Source organism: Oncorhynchus clarkii, chromosome 3 (assembly GCF_045791955.1).
Source record: "Oncorhynchus clarkii lewisi isolate Uvic-CL-2024 chromosome 3, UVic_Ocla_1.0, whole genome shotgun sequence".
Taxonomy (NCBI): Eukaryota; Metazoa; Chordata; class Actinopteri; order Salmoniformes; family Salmonidae; genus Oncorhynchus; species Oncorhynchus clarkii.
The window spans coordinates 57,864,205-57,883,507 of record NC_092149.1 but is presented as its reverse complement, the minus strand read 5'-3'; the positions used below and the strand labels follow the sequence as shown (position 1 = coordinate 57,883,507).

The 19,303-nt window shown below is 40.5% G+C and overlaps 2 protein-coding genes across 4 annotated transcripts in view; both read left to right on the top strand.

Moving 5' to 3' along the window:
* LOC139399652 (zinc finger E-box binding homeobox 2a) overlaps window positions 1-3,689 on the top strand; it is a 48,210-nt gene extending 44,521 nt beyond the window's left edge. The window contains exon 10 of one of the 3 annotated variants that reach the window (XM_071144979.1): window positions 1,578-3,689. In XM_071144979.1, the coding sequence (XP_071001080.1) occupies window positions 1,578-2,161 (584 nt within the window). In that variant the 3' untranslated portion in view covers window positions 2,162-3,689. The remainder of the gene's footprint in view (window positions 1-1,577) is intronic. The other 2 variants (XM_071144977.1, XM_071144978.1) reach the window with 2 other exon arrangements.
* A 1,452-nt stretch (window positions 3,690-5,141) lies between these two features.
* LOC139400033 (tRNA-queuosine alpha-mannosyltransferase-like) overlaps window positions 5,142-19,303 on the top strand; it is a 51,622-nt gene continuing 37,460 nt past the window's right edge. The window contains 5 exon segments of the mRNA XM_071145122.1: window positions 5,142-5,189; window positions 5,192-5,212; window positions 10,194-10,390; window positions 18,104-18,271; window positions 19,012-19,185. Coding sequence (XP_071001223.1) covers window positions 5,148-5,189; window positions 5,192-5,212; window positions 10,194-10,390; window positions 18,104-18,271; window positions 19,012-19,185 — 602 coding nt within the window. The 5' untranslated portion in view covers window positions 5,142-5,147.

Below are 19,303 nucleotides of genomic sequence, written 5' to 3'. Positions count from 1 at the left end.
ATTTTTTTATGTTGAATGTGTTCAGATCCATGACCTAACATGTTCCTTTCTTTTTGACAGGGGTGGGTAATAGTGACATGTTTTGATATGACAGGGGTTACATAAACGTTCAGTAAAGTAGACATAAGCTTCATTGCATTTATCGCTCCAGACATTCTCCAGAAGTTAACAGGACCAGTGGCCATTTTGGAAACAAACTTGCCGCTTCAAGAGGGACTGTCTTTTTAAAGTTCATACAGTACATACACAGTGCCTTCAGTGACAGGGACAAGAATGACTGCTTTGACCCTGGTGGTATTTAACAGAATGCCAGGTCGTATAGAAGGCTTGCCTGTATGGCATTTCTGGTTCTTTTTGAAATAATCTTCAAAGATGTGACCTCTCCTCCTGGGGACTCCTCTCTTTCATCAGGTTGCGTCACCTCCTGTCACTCTGTGCAGGAATGCTCCATGAGGAATTCGCTGTCTCGTCTATTTTTGCCACACTGTGAGGGTGGTGGGGAGGGCGAGGAGGGGGGTGGGGGGGCACTTCAAGAATGCCAACTATGGAAGATGTTGCAGACATTCCAAGGCTATTTGTGGCTAGGAATTGCCTGTGTGTGTGCGTGCATTCCGTTGCGTGGCTGCTCGCATGTGTGTACTGTATGTGTATTGGCATTCGTAGGATGGGAGGTGTTTGTGCATGTGTGCGTGGGATGTGAGCTTTGGAAGGGTGCTATTATATGGGCCGATTGAACTGGCATTAGAGAGGCCCATCTTGTCTAATAGAAGTCAGATGGAAGGGAATATATTTCCGGTAGCGCCACTGAGTTGTAGTAAACCTTTAATGCAAGGAGCTGCATGGTGCGGGGGCAGGGAAGGGGAGCGAAGGGGTGTGAAGTTACTCCTCCTACAAATATAACCATCACACTATCACGCAAAGGATGCCTAATCCTAGTCATTTTATTCTGGACCAATGATGTCATGACAACACACTCTGTCACTGGTGCCAGGCTGCTTCAGTTTCACCTTGCTTGGTGTTCTAAACATCTGAGCTCACTGGCTTAGCTCGCTGCTCACTCGCCCCGCCGCAGTCACAGCCGCAGTCACAGACGACCCCATCATAGAGTGTTTGGGTTCTTATTTCCACCTGCCTCCCCCCAGTGTTATCTAGCAGCAACTGAAAATGTCTCTAAGGTTAGGTGGTCAACCATAAATGTCGGGTTACTTTCAACACTTTATTGTGTTTTGTTTTCAGAAATGTATTTGAGAAATGTACTTAAATTTATTTATACAATCACAACATTACTCATTCCTATCATTATTTTCTTGTGTTAATCATTTTCACCATGATGGGAGGGAATGAAGAAATCCTGATATATGATATAAATGCTTTTACACTCAAGATGCACTTAACATGATCAATACATTCTGTGCCAAAGTCAGATCAAAGTCACTCTAACATTGCATGTCTACTGTATGTCTGTTCTCCTGAATAACCGTTTATCTTTCTTTTGTACTGCTCTGTGTTTCTAGAGAAGGGGACCGCAGTAACACCGTAGTAACACTTTCTCTCCCCTGTCTCCTGTGTCTCTGCAGGCAAGCGGCCACACCAGTGCACGATCTGTAAGAAGGCCTTCAAACATAAGCACCACCTCATCGAGCACTCGCGTCTGCACTCGGGTGAAAAGCCATACCAATGCGACAAGTGTGGCAAGCGCTTCTCTCACTCAGGCTCCTACTCCCAGCACATGAACCACCGGTACTCCTACTGCAAGAGGGAGGCAGAGGAAAGGGAGGCGGCTGAAAGGGAGGCCCGGGATAAGGGCCCCCTGGAACCCACAGAGTTGCTGATGAGGAGGGCCTACCTGCAGGGTCTGGGGCCGCTGGGCTACTCTGACCCCGAGGACCAGCCGGAGGATGGGGGTGGCACCATTCTGAGGGACGGCACTGAAGGAGGGATGAGAGGAGGACGAGGAGAGAGGGAAGTGGACGAGACGTATGAGAAGGTGACAGACAGGCGAGAGACGGGAACTTTCAGGGAGGGAGAGGATGAGGAAGAGGATGACAGCAGGATGGACACGGCGAGGAATGATGAGGGGAAAGATGCGGAGCATTCAATGGATGAGAGTTCAAGAGAAGGGAAAACAGACACCAAGTCGGACCAGGAAGAAGCAGATTAAGTCAATACTGCAGTCATTTGAAAAAAAGCTTTCAGCAAATATTTGTCATGTTGGGTTGTTTCATTTCCTTTTTCCATTCTTCCAACAAACATGAAACTTGCTTTGTTTTCAGATAGGCACTGTGGTGGCTCAGTCAAGCAAGCGCGAGCGCTTGCCTCTAGCTTCTCAGAAGCTCATAATGATGGACTCATGCAATGTGGTGACTGCCAACATCAGAGTTGTGACGACAAGCTGGGTGGGATTGTTTAAGAATCCACATTATGCAACAAAAAAAATGAAGTAATAATGATTATCATTATAATTAAAAATGAAATGAAGCTGTTTTTAATGTACAGTGTTAAATAAGGCCTAAAAGCTGTGTGGTGCTATAATGTTCTTAACCCTTGTGTTTCATTGTGTTAATACCCCAAACTAGGAAATTGCACTCTGCCCCTTTAATCACTACAAAAACATTTTTTTGAAAAAAAAAAAGCCTATGTATATTTATACCGTGCTTGAAGACTCGGTAGCAGTCCGTCAGTGTTGTACTTTGTCTACCACTTACTGTGATGTCCTTGGTTCTACCACCCTTTTTGCCAGGCAAACTAACCACACAATTTTGGGCCTCACAAATTTCTTTATGTGAAGGAAACTTTAAACCTGTATGAATTTGATATGTTGTGAGTCTTAAATTGGACCGGAATGGAGTGACAGAATGAAGGAGGGAACAATGAAATATGGAGGGCTCCGTACGTAAGACAGAGCCTTTGTATGTTTTATTTTCTCAACAGAAAGCCTTATATGCAAACCTTTTCACCTGTGCGTTTCTGCAAGTGCCATCCTTGTACAGTGTAAATCAGAGTTGATTTGTGTTATCTTTGCTCTGGCTTCAGTATTAAATAAATATTTCACCTTGTTTTCCAAGTACCTATGTCAGTATTAGCATAGATTGAGACAGCAGTTCGTTAGTTTACTTATGTTTGTGCAATTTTCTGTCTTTTTTTTCATGACCTTTTGTCAGTATTACTTTTTGTTGATTTTTTTCCAAGCATAAATTACATTTCGTTTTTATTTTAAAATTACCATTTTATTTATGTGACTCATTTTATATTTCCTAATTTTATTTATTTCATACTGTAGTGTACAGTATTATAGTTCCTCAAAAAATAGATATATTTTAGTAAAGGATTCTGTCATTGACTATTGGAGCAAATTATAAATAGAGAGCATTCTATGGTATTTGGAAAAACATTCATTGTTAAAATTAGAAATGTTGTTCTCAATGTTTTATTTCCTTTCAACTACTGGAAATTCTAAATTTGGGGAACTTTTGATACAATATTGTGAAAACACTGTATTTTTTGACAATAAAAATCCACTTTATTCATCCAGGTAAAGAGATGAAGATAGAGGGACTGTTGATAATGAAAAATTCCTGAAATGTCTGAAGTATTATTGAATTTTTAATTTCTCTTGGAAATGACCATGCTCGAATAAATGTAGCCAAATAAAATTTTAATAAAGCTGTGTTATTCTTCTTGTACTTGAACTACTTCTATTTATTAACAATCTAACAGTGATCATGTGTATGTGGGGTATAGCAGTCTCATGTTTATTACATTTTTATTAAGGTCATTATTGTCTAGATTATTGGTTGTTTTCCAATGTCCTAACTAGACAGCACATGAAATTGTGAAATGTCACAGTTCAGTGTATGGAAACTTTCTATCTTAGCATGTGAAAGTAGGAAGTGTTACTGTGTTGTGTTTTTGTTTAACTTTACAATTGAATTATAATTGAATTTGTACATGCCAACATAATAGAACATTCAATGAACATGTACTAACACTTTCAAAGGGAAACATTTTCAAAAGTACTGTAGACATTTTCCAAGCTTTAGTTTCATGTTCTACTCAGGGAAAGTTCCTAATTAACATAAACTCATTAGTACAGTCTTTTACTTTACTATAAAATTAGGAAAAATAATCTCAAGTCTCCCTCTCAAATATAATTTATTGCTATCTTTATCTTCTGATGTGGATGTTACTTTATGTACCAGATTTCTTAGAGGCTGTGTGTGATAGACTTTAAAATTACTTTGCCTTTTTAAAGTTTGAAAAGAAAAACTAGGCTTGAGCTAAAATTGTCACCAGCAGCGGACAGTCAAAACTTGCCATGAACTGTATGCACAGGAACTCAGAAGAATGACATTATCCATGACCTTACTAATTGAACTCACGTAATGAAATGCAAATAGAAGCAGGTGAAGAGTTCATCGAGTTAGACACACACACACACACACACACACACACACACACACACACACACACACACACACACACACACACACACACACACACACACACACACACACACACACACATAGAAAGAAGATAGTCTATTGTATGATCGATCAGATGTTGGGTAAGAGAAATGCACATTTCATCACTGAGTCAACTAAAACATGGAAGATCAGTTATTGGCAGAGAATATGCTCACAAGTAGCCTAGCAAAATTCCCCCTTGACAGAATTGTCAAAATACTGTGTGAGAAAGCTCTATTGCTCAAGCCACTGAAGACCTATGCAAACAGGTTCTTTGCTATCTGGGACATCAATACTACGTTAAAGTTGACATTTAAAATGGTTAAGGTAAATGTAAAGTTAAGGTAAGGGTTATGGTTAAGCTTAGGGTAGGAGTTAAGGTTATAGTTTGGAGTAGGTACGTCCCAAGGATCCCGGGAATGCTCTGATCATGCAACCAGCAAGGTGAGAGTGTTTCCACTAGTGACCACAGCCACATAGTCAAAATAGGCTATATCGTAAAAATTCATGAAAACAAAAACTATTTTTTATTTATTTAAAGGTTAGGGTTAGGCATAAGGTTAGCAGTGTTTTTAAGGTTAGGTTTAAAAACACACTTTAAGAAACAAAATTGTAGAAATAGGCGGGGTGTATGACTTTGTGGCTGTGGTAAATAGTGTACATCGGGTGAGAGGCGTTCCTAAAATGACGGTATCACGCATGGACGAAATATGTGCGTCCTTTTTTCTAGCAAGCATATTCAGGAAGAGGTGAGTTTTCATTCCACATGCAGACACAAAAGGACACTGCCACGCATAGCACGTTGTTTCAAACACTTTACCTTTATATCTACATTAATTTGTATTTAGTGAAGATGATTGTTTTTTTGGGGGGGGGGGCATATCGAGACTAGGCTATATGTATTCGATGGCGGATATGGTTACGGATTAAATTAGTGTGTCAAACGAGATGTTGGATACTGTACAATCTAGCTCTGGTCCAGCACCGCGTTAGTGCGGCTTGCTAAAGATGAGTTTTCTGGATCTTTGAGCGGTAAAGGCCATAGACGAAATCCTTGAACAGTTTGTTTAATGACTCGATTTAATGTACGTTACTCAACTCACCAAAGTAAAGATGATGTTAGAGTGCTGAAGAACTGTTCTCTCTTATGTGACAGCTGCTATTTCTCCAAAATACGAAATAAAGTAGTTATTTTGAGAACATTTTTTTTACCGCCTCTTTTTGATGTATGGCTAGGTTACTACGAGTTGTCATGCACACACAGCTAGTATTTGGTTTAGTATTACATGCATAGCCAGACAGTCTTAATTGTTGCAATAATGTTGAACATTTTAAAGAATTAAGGGAAGGACTGATTCTCCATTTAGTAGGTTAGATAGTTCCCCATACTCTACTGCCTTACATTTCATACGAAATCTAAATAGACCTCTACGCATTTCAAGCCCTCGAGTCAACTAATGGTCACAACTGATGACACAATTTTTCTGCCTACATCTGATCAGTCAGTTCATACTAAAATACAGAGAATAGTATTGCCGTTTATGACAGTTTGCTTACTGTGTTACTCAAGAAAATGTGTTTTTTTTCTCACTACAGTAGCTCAACAGTGAAATACTCACCAGTGATGTGGGTTTAAATGAGTAAGCTTCTTGAGGCCTACTTCAAAGGGATGCTCTAAATTTACAAGGCCACCCAAAAGTCGTGAAAATTGCCTACACAATGTAAATAAAAAAAGCATTATTTCATTCAGTGGCCTAGACTGCCTGAAAGTGTGATCCGTTATCTGAATGAGAAATCATATTTTGACAAATACAGTATGGTTTTAATAACCGACAAAAGTACATAGTAGGACATTCATGGCTCATAGGTAGTTTCATTTACCAAAGGAGATCTGATGTCATTGAGTGTGGTAGATGGAACATTTCATTTTAGTTTGTCATATGAAGTCTGTAAAGTTCTGCATTGGACTGCTGTGCTGCCTGTCTTTTCATTTTCCTGGCTATTGTGCGTATCACTGTGCCTTCTCCTTCTCCCCATCCAAGGCAGCACAGAGAGATTAGCACATGTCCATGTGCCTATAATTATAGCTGTAGTCCCTTTCAGTGGATCCTTAAATGATTCGCTTTTACGTAAAGCCTGCGCTTGTGAAGTACAAGGGCACGACTTCCTCAATTAAAAGAAGGAAAAGTCACTTCTCACTCATTTCACCGCTTTGAAACCTTAATCCGTGGAAAATGGGAGCTTCCTCCTCTTTTCTAATATGAGATCAAAGGAGTTATGAATAGCATTACACGTTCCTTGCTCGATGTGCGAAGCTGCTTAAATTTGCATTGTCAAACTGAAAGGCCTGTCATGAGAACACTGAATGAAAAGGTTTTTAGGACACAATATTACCCTCTGTTTTGCTGGTTGAGCACTGATCCTAATGTAATCATAGTTTTTAGAAATATCTGTGAATATTATTGCCATTTACACCAATGGTGGAAAATAGGAAATGCTTCTATGACCTATAACTCAGTTATAGCCCACAGATAAAATCATGGTGAACAATTCAATACACTAGGAATGTAGTCTTTCAAGTATGTCATCTTTCAAAACATTTCAATCATAAGACATTTGCTCTCGAATACATTTGGTGCCAGGAATTTTATTCAGATTAAAGGAAAATAAAATGACAGAGGCTAAACTATTTTCCCAGATGTCAGACTACAGTTAATTTTATGTCTAGTAATTTTTCAAATTTTGATGTATTATGTAGCCTTTATCTTATATGTGTTAGTATTTACTACATTTGCCACCTAGCTGGTTGGTCAAGTGGGCCCTGAACCCTAACTACCTTCTGGACAGTGCTCAATAACTTTGGTTAGCCTTACATGCTGACCAGACCGGAAAAAATGTAAAAAATTAAAAAACATGCTGACCAGAGCGGACATGTCGCGAGCGTCGCAAAATACATTTAGAAATCCATGTTATTCAATTATTACACTGCTCGCACGCGCCAACGAGCGTCTGCGACGCCAAGGGCTAAAATAGAAGTCATTCATATTTCTGACGCAGATCGTGCTGAACGTCATCTCCTCATTGGTTTATAGAAGCAGATACCCACGTGCCATCTCCTCATTGGTTATACCCACGTGGGTGATTGAAAGATGAACTTTGTTGCCGGTTGTCGTGGTAATACAATGAAAGTTTAGATGCGATCACCATATAAGTTCAAAAATGAAAAAGCCTGGAAGGAGGAGAGATGACTAGAAACGATTCGGTTGGCCTTTTATGTGTGGATTAATTGTCGGAGTAGAGGTCCTTGTTCATTTCAGGTAAAATAACAACTCAATGTTTATATCCCAGGACAAATTAGCTAGCAACTGCAAGCTAGCTAAATAGGAAAAATTAACGTTAGCTAGCAAGTGCAAGCTAGCTAGCTAAATTGCCATACATGTTTAATGCTTTTCGACCTGTCCCCAAATTAATGTAATTGGTTCAGAGTTTGTTTTGATATTTTAACCTGCGTGTCGTGATCGCGTTTGGTGTGGGTGGGCAAAATACATTTATGCACGATAGCGCACGATGGCGCACGCACGCTGCCGGTTTGGGTTCCGTGTTAGCCTCAAACTGCCATGGTCTCAGCTGCTACAGTATCTGAGGGGGATCTCTCATCTGATCCCATGTTTAGGAGAAATAAATCCCCCAAAAAAAGGAATCAGAGCTATCCTCCTCCCTGTCAGCCACCATCTAAGATGATTCCCACACACAGACAGACACACACACACACACAGACAGAATGCATGCTTAAACCCTGCATGGCCGAAGGGAGCAAAAGGGAGGTGTCGGAATCTGGCACGCACGCTCCAGCGATCTGTGTTTGCCGCCGGTCCCTGCAATCCCATCCAACCCTGTGCCTGCTACCCCCAAGGGCACGATGGGGGTAGTGCTTCTGGTGATGACTTTAATGGTCACGATTGGTCCTCACAGTGACGTTTTTATGGATTTGTATATGGAAATGCTGGCTGCCTCACCCCACCCCACCCTTGCTAAATAATCCTGTATTTCTGCATGAAATCCCTTTGCACCTCAGGGTGATGTGTGTGTGGTGAGGGGAGTGTTATGCACTTCAGTGTGTTTTTCCGGGATACACACAGGATTTATAAAGCTGTGGTGGTGATTTTCCACTTAGATTTCGGAGAGAATGAATATGTGCTGTAGTCGCCCTATACTCTGGCAATGTTGTCAGTGACGTTGAGGATGTAAAGTAAAATTCTACATGTAAGGGCGTTGTGCTAAATATTAGAAAAGCCAACAACAACAATGAGCCAGGGGAAAAAATTACCTTCCAATATGTATCTTCTTATTATGTTCCAATATTCACTTTTTGTCATGTTGTTTTGTTTCCAGGCTGAAATGGTGTTTCGGTTTAATGACAAAGCCTATCTGAGAGTCTCCAGTCAGACATGTCAGGTCGTGAAATGACTTGTCAACATTCACAGTGTCATTACTGTGTTATTAATTCCTGAGTGGTTTGGTGCATTGGGGATTCCCTGTCACATCAGTGTGTGGGGGAGAGAATGGTGACATTAACCCTTTCAGTTAATGTCTGCCATTGAGGTGGAATGGTGTCAATAACCTGAATACTCTGAAAGGGTGGGCGAAAGGTATAGATGAGGAGAGATTTGATCGTCAATGGGTCCATTTTGCAATGCATGGTGGTAAGATTGGAAATCCCCCCGGAGATGTGGTTGAAAATGTGTTGTTTCGTGTTCTATTCCAGATGAGATGTTTGTCTTCTGTTTGCTGTTGTTATGCCATACAGTAATGGTCCATTGTCTATCCACATAATTGTTTAAAATTCTGTGAAAGCTTGAATAATGCTCGGTGCTTGGCAAGAGTCACACACTAGGTCAGAGATGTCAATATCTCATCTAAACATTTAGGATTTGTTTACAAATTTAATGCTGCCAATATATATTGGTTTTCCATTAAACATTTTGTTACAATGGGTCACAATTTTGCTTTCAGGAAGATGTATTTTTGTCATTGGTCTAAACTTCTGTTTGCCTTTCTAAAACATTTACTTCCTACTGAACTCCATATCTACCGCCTTTTACTTTTTTTTAAGGTTTGATGGTGTTAAAAAAAATGACATAGCAAGTTTTCTGCTTAAGATATGACTAGTATTTAAGAGCGAGAGAGGGACCAAGATATTGACTGATTGGAAAGTCTGTGGGCGAATGATGAGTGTGGCAAATAACTTACTACCCATTGTGGGCAGCTTAATGGAAGAATGAGATGGAGGACATAACATTTACTGTAATAAACTGGAAATAATGGGGAGGAAATTTGTTGGAAAATAAATTGCACGGGAACACAGTTATATTATATCAATGTATCCTCAGCATTTTAGGCTGCAATTTCCTTCCATCATCATCATTCATATTCTTCCTTGCTTTTGCCATTAATTTACACTACCAGATAGTTTGTGATGACTATTTTACAAAAAAACTATTGGTATGTCGTTAGGTCAGTTTACCATAACTGATACAACTGGTCAGATTTCTTTTGTCCCACAGGAAATGAATAGACTACACTTCCCAAAATCCAACTGGTCTTTTCCTCTTTCCCTGCCAAGGAGGCCTTCATTGTCAATCTCTGAAAGCAATGATTTCCCCCTCATTTCCCTATTCTTACTGCAGTTATCTTGTCCTTGATTATTATCATTCATTTTTCTCTCCTCAGATTCAGAATAGCCTATCCATGAGTGTGCTACTGGTAGAGGCGTTCTACGGTGGCTCCCACAAACAGCTGATAGACCTGCTTAGAGAGAATGTGGACGACTGCGTGTCCTACACACTGCCGGCTAAGAAATGGCACTGGAGGGCCAGGACAGCAGCCCTGTACTTCATGCAGGCTATCCCGGCTAGCCCCTCATACAGGTATACATAGAAACATGACTGTTGGAATTGATACAGTGCTGATTAAGATTGCTAGATCATTGTTTTTGTGAAATATACAGTACCAGTCATTGCGATGGTTTGAGTGCAGTTGGATCGGAAAGGGAAGGAAAAGCAGCCAACAAGTGCTCAGCATATGTGAGAACTCCTTCAAGACTGTTGGAAAAGCATTCCAGGTGAAGCTGGTTGAGAGAATACCAAGAGTGTGCAAAGGGTGGATCATTTAGAATCTAAAATATATTTGATTTAACACTTTTTTTTGGTTACTACATGATTCCATCTGTGTTATTTCATAGTTTTGATGTTTTCACTATTATTCTACAATGAGAAAATACAAATAAGAAAAGCCCTTGAATGAGTAGGTGTGTCCAAACGTTTGACTGGTACTGTACACTGCTTTTTTTGTTGGTCTTTCCAACATGTTGTTTGTGAGCTCTGTAAAGGGGAAATCCAATTCCTCTGTTTTGGCACAGTGAGATGGAAAGTGGGCCATGTGGTTGTCCGCCATTTTTCAGGTACCCTTGTATCACTCACTCGTGGACTTCAGAGATTGGGATTCCATTAGGTCATTGACTTCCACAGAGAGGATTTAGGTCATATGTAATGAGACACAGCTGCTTGAAATGTCCCCAAACTTTCACTCTCTATTTTTCGGTGTCAATATGTTTTCTGTTTTATCTTGCACATTACTTTTAGGGGAATAACCCAATGTGTAAAAGTACTTAGCTATCTTTTCTTTTTGCTTTGGAATTACTTTGTAAGTTTTATTAGGGAAACCCAGATCAATTAGATACTATCCTGCCATTAAACCAGAGGGTACACTATGATTATTATTCATCATTTTATTTGATGATAATTTCTGCTTTGCAGAAACGGGTTTGATTCAGGACTTGGTGAGTACTTCACAGATGATTGGCAAATATAGGGCGATTTACTATACGTTTGGTGAAGCGATGCATGATGCTGCGGCTCACCCACACACAGGGCTAACGCTCAGATGGATGTGTACTTGTCTGGTTTTGATCCCTCTCTGTCATCTCTGCAACACCGCAGTAACAGTCGTTACTGGAGAACACAGTGGGCGAGCCATGTCACATATAGAGTAGAATTCCAACTTCAAAAAGGTCATCAGTCAAAATGTAGACAGGTAGTCAAATCGATAGTGGCTAGCAGAGGTGTGCACTCAAGTCTGACTGTTGTTACAAATGTCATGACTTGAGACTCAACTTGATAGAAAGTACAATAATTTCAGATTTGACTTGGAGCTTCAAAATTCGACTTTGATTTGAGACTGATGACTTGAAATCATCTCGCCAGGTTTTGTAATGTTTTGTCACATATTCTGTGGACAGAGTCTCCTTGGATTGTTCTCCACGTAGCCAGAGACAGTATTGCAGTTGCAAAAAAATGATTGGCTGGTGAAACACACTCAGCCCTCTGATTGGACCAGCAAACTGTCAATCAAAACAGGTCGGGTGAGCTAGCGCAATGGGAAGGTTTTGGGTGGTGCAAGTGGGAAGTTTTTTCATACATATTTTAATAGGCTACATAATATTATAGCCTACCATTTGTATTTGATATTTATACCTTTGCTTATTCGATCTGGTCACTAACATTGGGCAACGGCATTGCATCAAATTATTGTTTCAAAAACATCAAATTTGTGCTTCAGAAAGAAAAGTTTGCGTGCAAAGGCAGCTGCACATATCCAGATAGTGACCAGAAAGCGCTTGTTTATTTTCTTCCGGTTTTGCCTGGCAAAAACAGAGTAGCCTACCTACAGTTGAAGTCGGAAGTTTACATACACTTATGTTGGAGTCATTAAAACTCGTTTTTCAACCACTTCACAAATGTATTGTTAACAAACTATAGTTTTGACAGGTCGGTTAGGACATCTGCTTTGTGCATGACACAAGTAATTTTTCCAACAATTGTCTATAGACAGATAATTTCACTTATAATTCGCTGTATCACAATTCCAGTGGGTCAGAAGTTTACATACACTAAGTTGACTGTGCCTTTAAACAGCTTGGAAAATTCCAGAAAATGATGCCATGGCTTTAGAAGCTTCTGATAGGCTAATTGACATAATTTGAGTCAATTGGAGGCGTACCTATGGATGTATTTCAAGGCCTACCTTCAAACTCAGTGCCTCTTTGCTTGACATCATGGGAAAATCAAAATAAATCAGCCAAGACCTCAGAAAAATAATTGGAGACTTCCACAAGTCTGGTTCATTTTTGGGAGCAATTTCCAAATGCCCGAAGGTACCATGTTCATCTATACAAACAATAGTGTATAAATGTATAATGTATAAACAACATGGGACCACACAGCCGTTATTCCGCTCAGGAAGGAGATGCGTTCTGTCTCCTAGAGATGAACGTACTTTGGTGCGAAAAGTGGAAATCAATCCCAGAACAACAGCAAAAGACCTTGTGAAGATGCTGGAGGAAACAGGTACAAAAGTATCTATATTCACAGTAAAATGAGTCCTATATCGACATAACCTGAAAGGCCGCTCAGCAAGGAAGAAGCCACTGCTCCAAAACCTCTATAAAAAAGCCAGGCTACGGTTTGCAACTGCACATGGGGACAGAGATCGTACTTTTTGGAGAAATGTCCTCTGGTCTGATGAAACAAAAGTAGAACTGTTTTGCCATAATGACCATCGTTATGTTTAGAGGAAAAAGGGGGAGGCTTGCAAGCCGAAGAACACCATCCCAACCGTGAAGCACGGGGGTGGCAGCATCATGTTGGTGTTTTGCTGCAGGAGGGACTGGTGCACTTCACAAAATACATGGTAGCATGAGGAAGGAACATTATGTGGATATATTGAAGCAACATCTCAAGACATCAGTCAGGAAGTTAAAGCTTGTTCGCAAATGGGTCTTCCAAATGGACAATGACCCCAAGCATACTTCCAAATATGTGGCAAAATGGCTTAAGGACAACAAAGTCAAGGTATTGGAGTGGCCATCACAAAGCCCTGACCTCAATCCCATAGAAGATTTGTGGGCAGAACTGAAAAAACGTGTGCGAGCAAGGAGGCCTATAAACCTGACTCCGTTACACCAGCTCTGTCAGGAGGAATGGGCCAAAATTCACCCAACTTATTGTGGGAAGCTTGTGGAAGGCTACCCAGAATGTTTGACCCAAGTTAAGCAATTTAAAGGCAATGCTACCAAGTACTAATTCAGTGTATGTAATCTTCTGACCCACTGTGAATGTGATGAAAGAAATAAAAGCTGAAATAAATCACTCTATACTTTTATTCTGACATTTCACATTCTTAAAATAAAGTGGTGATCCTAACTGACCTAAGACAGGGAATTTTTACTAGGATTAAATGTCAGGAATTGTGAAAAACTGAGTTTAAATGTATTTGGCTAAGGTGTATGTAAACTTCCGACTTCAACTGTACATTAATATTATTCATGTAAAGTGCTAATTAGCAATCTTCTACTGACGCATCTTTGCCACAACAATGGGCTACCTAGTGATGTCATAGATCATGTTCATATTTAAAATGGGCCTAGTTTTGGTGGATTCTTTACCTCAGTGGTCGTACTGGCTATGACTAAAGATAGCTAGCTGTAACATTGCACTACCTTCAATATTTATGCGATAAAATGTAACATTCTGGCGAATTAATTATGATATTTATTAGGAAGAAAAAGGCTACATGCTTTCTATTCCGATCATTCAACCCCCGCTGCATGCTGGGAGGTCGTATGATCCTGCTTGCTATTGACTCCAAAAAGTGACAGTATGACTTGATAAAGTTATACCTAATTGATATTGATTGCTATCATGAATGACTCAGCTCAAAATGCAGATGTAAAACACAGTTTATTTCTGTATCTTGCACTTTGAAAATGCATCACCGTTTATGGCTGTAATGACAGGCTACATTTGTGTGTGTTCGCCGTGTGGGCATGGGCGTGTGCGGGGTTGCAAACTTTAAGTTTGAACCACTCATTTTTGGGGGTCGCGGGTCAAAAACCACTGAACTAGCGAACAGATTGCTGATTTGCTGTGCATCGCAAACTTCAAATTGTAGCGAGATTGTAGGATTGCCATAAATTAATATGCAGCTCCAAATTTGTTTGGTCAATAACAGTTGTAGAAAAAGTACCCAATTGTCATACTTGAGTAAAAGGAAAGATACCTTAATAGAAAATGACTCTCAGTAAAATACTACTTGAGTAATAGTCTATAAGTATTTGGTTTAATATACTTATGTATCAAAAGGAAATGTATTCGCTAAAATATACTTAAGTATCAAAACTAAAAGTATACATTATTTTAAATATCTTATATTAAGAAAATCAGACGGCACAATTTTTTATTTTTTAACACATAATTTACGAACAAAGCATTTGTGTTTAGTGAGATCAGAGGCAGTGGATAACCAGGGATGTTTTCTTGATACGTGTGTGAATTGGACCATTTTACTGTCCTGTTAAGCATTCAAAATGTAATGAGTACTTTTGTGTGTCAGGGGAAATGTATGAAGTAAAAAGTACATGATTCTCTTTAGAAATGTAGTGCAGTAAAAGTTGTCCAAAATATATATAGTAAAGTACAGATACCAAAAAACTACTGAAGTTGTACTTTAAAGTATTTTTTAATTAATTACTTTACACCATTACAGTTAACTTTGCAAGATCACCAGCAATGGGGCCTCAAGGAACAATTACTAGCATTGGCATACTGGTCTTTTGGTAAGTCAACATTGCCTGAAATGGATCATTTACTTATGAAGCTCCCATTTGGAATTTGTTGTTCAAATCAATTATTACGTTGTTCTAATCAAAATGCATTGTAGACAAAATAACTTGTTCTCTGGTAATCTCAATAAATAAACTTAGATTTGTATTTGAACAACTCATTGCCTTTATTTTTCTTAATTTTTTTTTACTTGACTTGAAAAAACCTGCGACTTGACTTGCTCTTTGAATGCACAACTTGGACTTGACTCAAGACTTAACAGTTCTATTTGGGACTTGACTTGGATCTTGTGACTTGAGACTTGAATACTTGTGTCTTGTCCCACCTCTGGTGGCTAGGTACATTATGGAATGTCATGTGGCTAAGTAATAGCTCATACAGTAAGTAACTAAGCATAACCCCCTTTCTCAGTTCTGCTGTTTTGGATTTTGGAGAATGGGATATTTGCTGTTCCCTCTATGGGATGACAAGTGGTAATTCAGCACATAACAAATCAAAATGTTCTACTTATTTATATGAAAAAAGGTAAATACATATTTTTTTAAATCCATCTCCCACTAAAGGGATACTTTAGCCATGCAGTTTCAGTGCGTCTAATTCTTAACTACACAGGATGTCCCTGTGGAATATTCTTGGCATGAAAAAGGTAAAAATAGAGAACTCTCATCTGGTTTGAGTCAGAGCCCCCGCATTACCGACAGAGTTTAGGGGGTGAGGGTGATTTCTGTAACATGCAGTCCTGTAGGCCTCTTTTAGTTTTGATCGAAGGCCCAAACAGGCTAGGAAATTGGGCTAATCCCATGTCTGAGAGGCACACGGGGACGTGATCTTAGCGATGGCTCGTGGACTCAACCACATCAAAGATTCCTCGCTCATGGGTTAAGGGGACTGACTGACTGATGAAGGGATGGGCCAAGGCTTGAAGTGGAGGATGAGGTCACATAGGAAGATGATGGAGCTTCAAAGCCTCATCGCTGAGCACGCAACAGATACAGAGATGCCGCAGAGGGAGACGGAGAGAGAGATATGCTGTTAGAGACAGGGCTGCGGTGGAAATGCTGCATTGTCTGAGAGGCTGCAGCAGAGCTGGGCAGGGCTGGGTGGATTATCCTGCTTGGGAAATTATTAGATTTGGGTGATGTTACTATTTTACCTGCTGGTTACGATAAATGGGTCATATTTAGCAGGATTTATCCCTTTGATGGATAAAATGCATTTTAGTGGTTGGCATTGGAAGCAGTGGGGACATTCAAGTCTGATATGGCTCGGCTAAAAAGAGAGCTATATCCCTCACCTCCCAGTGTTTCATTTTAGTCCGACATTAGCAAGCACGAAGATATGGTAGTAAGGCCCAGCGTTTGTTAGACATAATTGTCCAGTGCATTCTGATGTATTCAGACCCCTTGACCTTTTCCCCATTTTGTTACGTTACAGCCTTATTCTAAAATGTATGAAATAGATTTCCCCCCTCATCAATCTACACACAATACCTCAAAATGACAAAGCAAAAATACGTTTTTCGAAATGTTTGCAAATGAATAAAAAATAAAAAACTGAAATCACATTTACATAAGTATTCAGACCCTTTACTCAGTACTTTCTTGAAGCACCTTTGGCGGCCTCAAATTTTCTTGGGTATGACGCCATAAACTTGACACACCTGTATTTGGGGAGTTTCTCCTATTCTTCTCTGCAGATCCTCTCAAGCTCTGTCAGGTTGGATGAGGAGCGTTGCTGCACAGCTATTTTCAGGTCTCTCCAGAGATGTTTGATTGGGATCAAGTCCGGACTCTGGCTGGACCACTCAAGGACATTCAGAGACTTGTCCCGATGCCGCTCCTGTGTTTTCTTGACTGTGTGAGGTCTTGAGTGCTCTGGAGCAGGTTTTCATCAAGGATCTCTCTGTACTTTGCTCTGTTAATTTTTCCCTCGATCCTAACTAGTCTCCCAGTCCCTGACGCTGAAAACATTCCCACAGCATGATGCTGCCACCACCATGCTTCACCGTAGGGATGGTGCCACGTTTCCTCCATAGGTGCCGCTTGGAATTCAAGCCTAAGAGTTCAATCTTTGTTTCATCAGACCAGAGAATCTTGTTACTCATGGTCTGAGAGTCCTTTTAGGTGCCCTTTGGCAAACTCCAAGCAGCCTGTCGTGTCTTCTCCTGAGGAGTGGCTTTCGTCTGGCCACTCTACCATAAAGGCCTCATGGTGTAGTGCTGCAGAGATGGTTGTCCTAGAAGGTTCTCCCATTTCCACAGAGGTGCTCTGGAGCTCTGTCAGAGTGAATATCGGGTCTTGGTCACATGCCTGACCAAGGCCCTTCTCCCCCGATTGCTCAGTTTGCCCGGGCAGACAGCTCTAGGATGAGTATTGGTGGATCTTTCAATTTAGAATGATGGTGGCCATTGTGTTCTTGGGGACCTTCAATGCTGCAGAAATGTTTTGGTACCCTTCCCCAGATCTGTGCCTTGACTTGTCTCGGAGCTCAACGGACAATTCCTTCGACCTCATGGCTTGGTTTTTGCTCGACATGCACTGTCAACTGTGGGACCTTATATAGACAGATGTGTGCCTGTCCAAATTATGTCCAATCAATTGAATTTACCACAGGTGAACTCCAATCAAGTGGTAGAAACATCTGAAGGACAGACAGGATGCACCTGAGCTCAATTTTGAGTCTCATAGCAAAGCATCTGAATACTTATGTAAATAAGCCATTTCAGTTTTTATACATTTGCAGCATTTCTAAAAACCAGTTTTCGCTTTGTCATTATGGGGGTATTGTGTGTAGATTGATGATGATTTTTTGTTATTTAATCCATTTTAGAATAAGGTTGTAACGTAACAAAATGTGGAAAATAAATCAAGGGGTCTGAATACTTTCTGAATGCACTGTATTTGCAGATAGATTAACTCACCCTCACCATCCTAACCCCCTGTGCTCTGTTCTGGTCCTCAGGGTCCTGTTTGCCAGTTCTGTGCTGAACCTGTCTGAACTGGTGGCCCTGCGTCCTGACCTGGCCACACTGAAGAAGGTGCTCTACTTCCACGAGAACCAGCTGGTCTATCCAGTCCGCAAGAGCCAGGACAGAGACTTCCAGTATGGATACAACCAGGTTCTCTCATGGTAAAGACCAGCCCGGCCTTGAGTGTGCAGTACACAATGTATAATACAGTACACAATCTATCTGGTGCACAGTGAGTGCACGTTATTATCCCAGTTAACAGTAGGAACAAGAGGTCGTAACAAGCAAAGACGATGAGCAACGAGCATAATTGCTCTGTTTGTTTGTGTATTTAAAATAAACAAACAACACACTATTCATACAGTAATAGTTTGTCTTAATGAGCATGTCTGGGGCGCAACATGATTGGTTAATTACGGCAGGCCGACATGATGCTCTCTGGGTAATTGAAGTCACTCTTGTCGAGCGACTGGGCTGTCATTAATCAGAAGGCAAACAGTAAAGAGAAGGGCACTCTAAAGAAAAGTGATTGTTGTTGATCTGCATAGGGCAACGCGTCAATAAGTCAGTTCTGCAAGGCCCACTCAATCTACTTTAATGGCATTAACCCAGTCAAATATGGCAGCATTAAATAATACGCTACTCAAAGGGAATGGATCATTAAGAGATGTTTGATTGGATTCAAGCCAGATTGCTTTGCTAATTTGAATTATAATGCATGGCTTTCGTTCTAATGAAAGAGAATGGGAGCCATTTAAGACTGTACTGATAAATGCAGACTATGCTGAACTGTTCCATGTGGCACACACTGAATCTGCAAATGAAGTAGTGTCACTTTGTGTGTGTATGTACGCGTGTGTGTGTCACTGACTGTGTGTGTACCCTTTTCCTTTCCCCCCAGCTTGGTGGCAGATGTGGTGGCGTTCAACTCTTCTTTCAACATGGAGTCTTTCCTGTCCTCCATTTCGTCCTTCATGAAGATGATCCCCGACCACAGGCCCAAAGACCTGGACAAGCTCATACGCCCAAAGTGTCGGGTCCTCCACTTCCCCATCCAATTCCCCCATGTCACAAGGTCAGTGTCATCATCCCTGGCTACAGTAATTTGCCTTCTAGGGATAACCAGGCCACTGATTAAATAAAGCAGAGTGGAGAAGGAAAGAGAAAGAGAGTTGCAGGCTTTTAATCCGTCC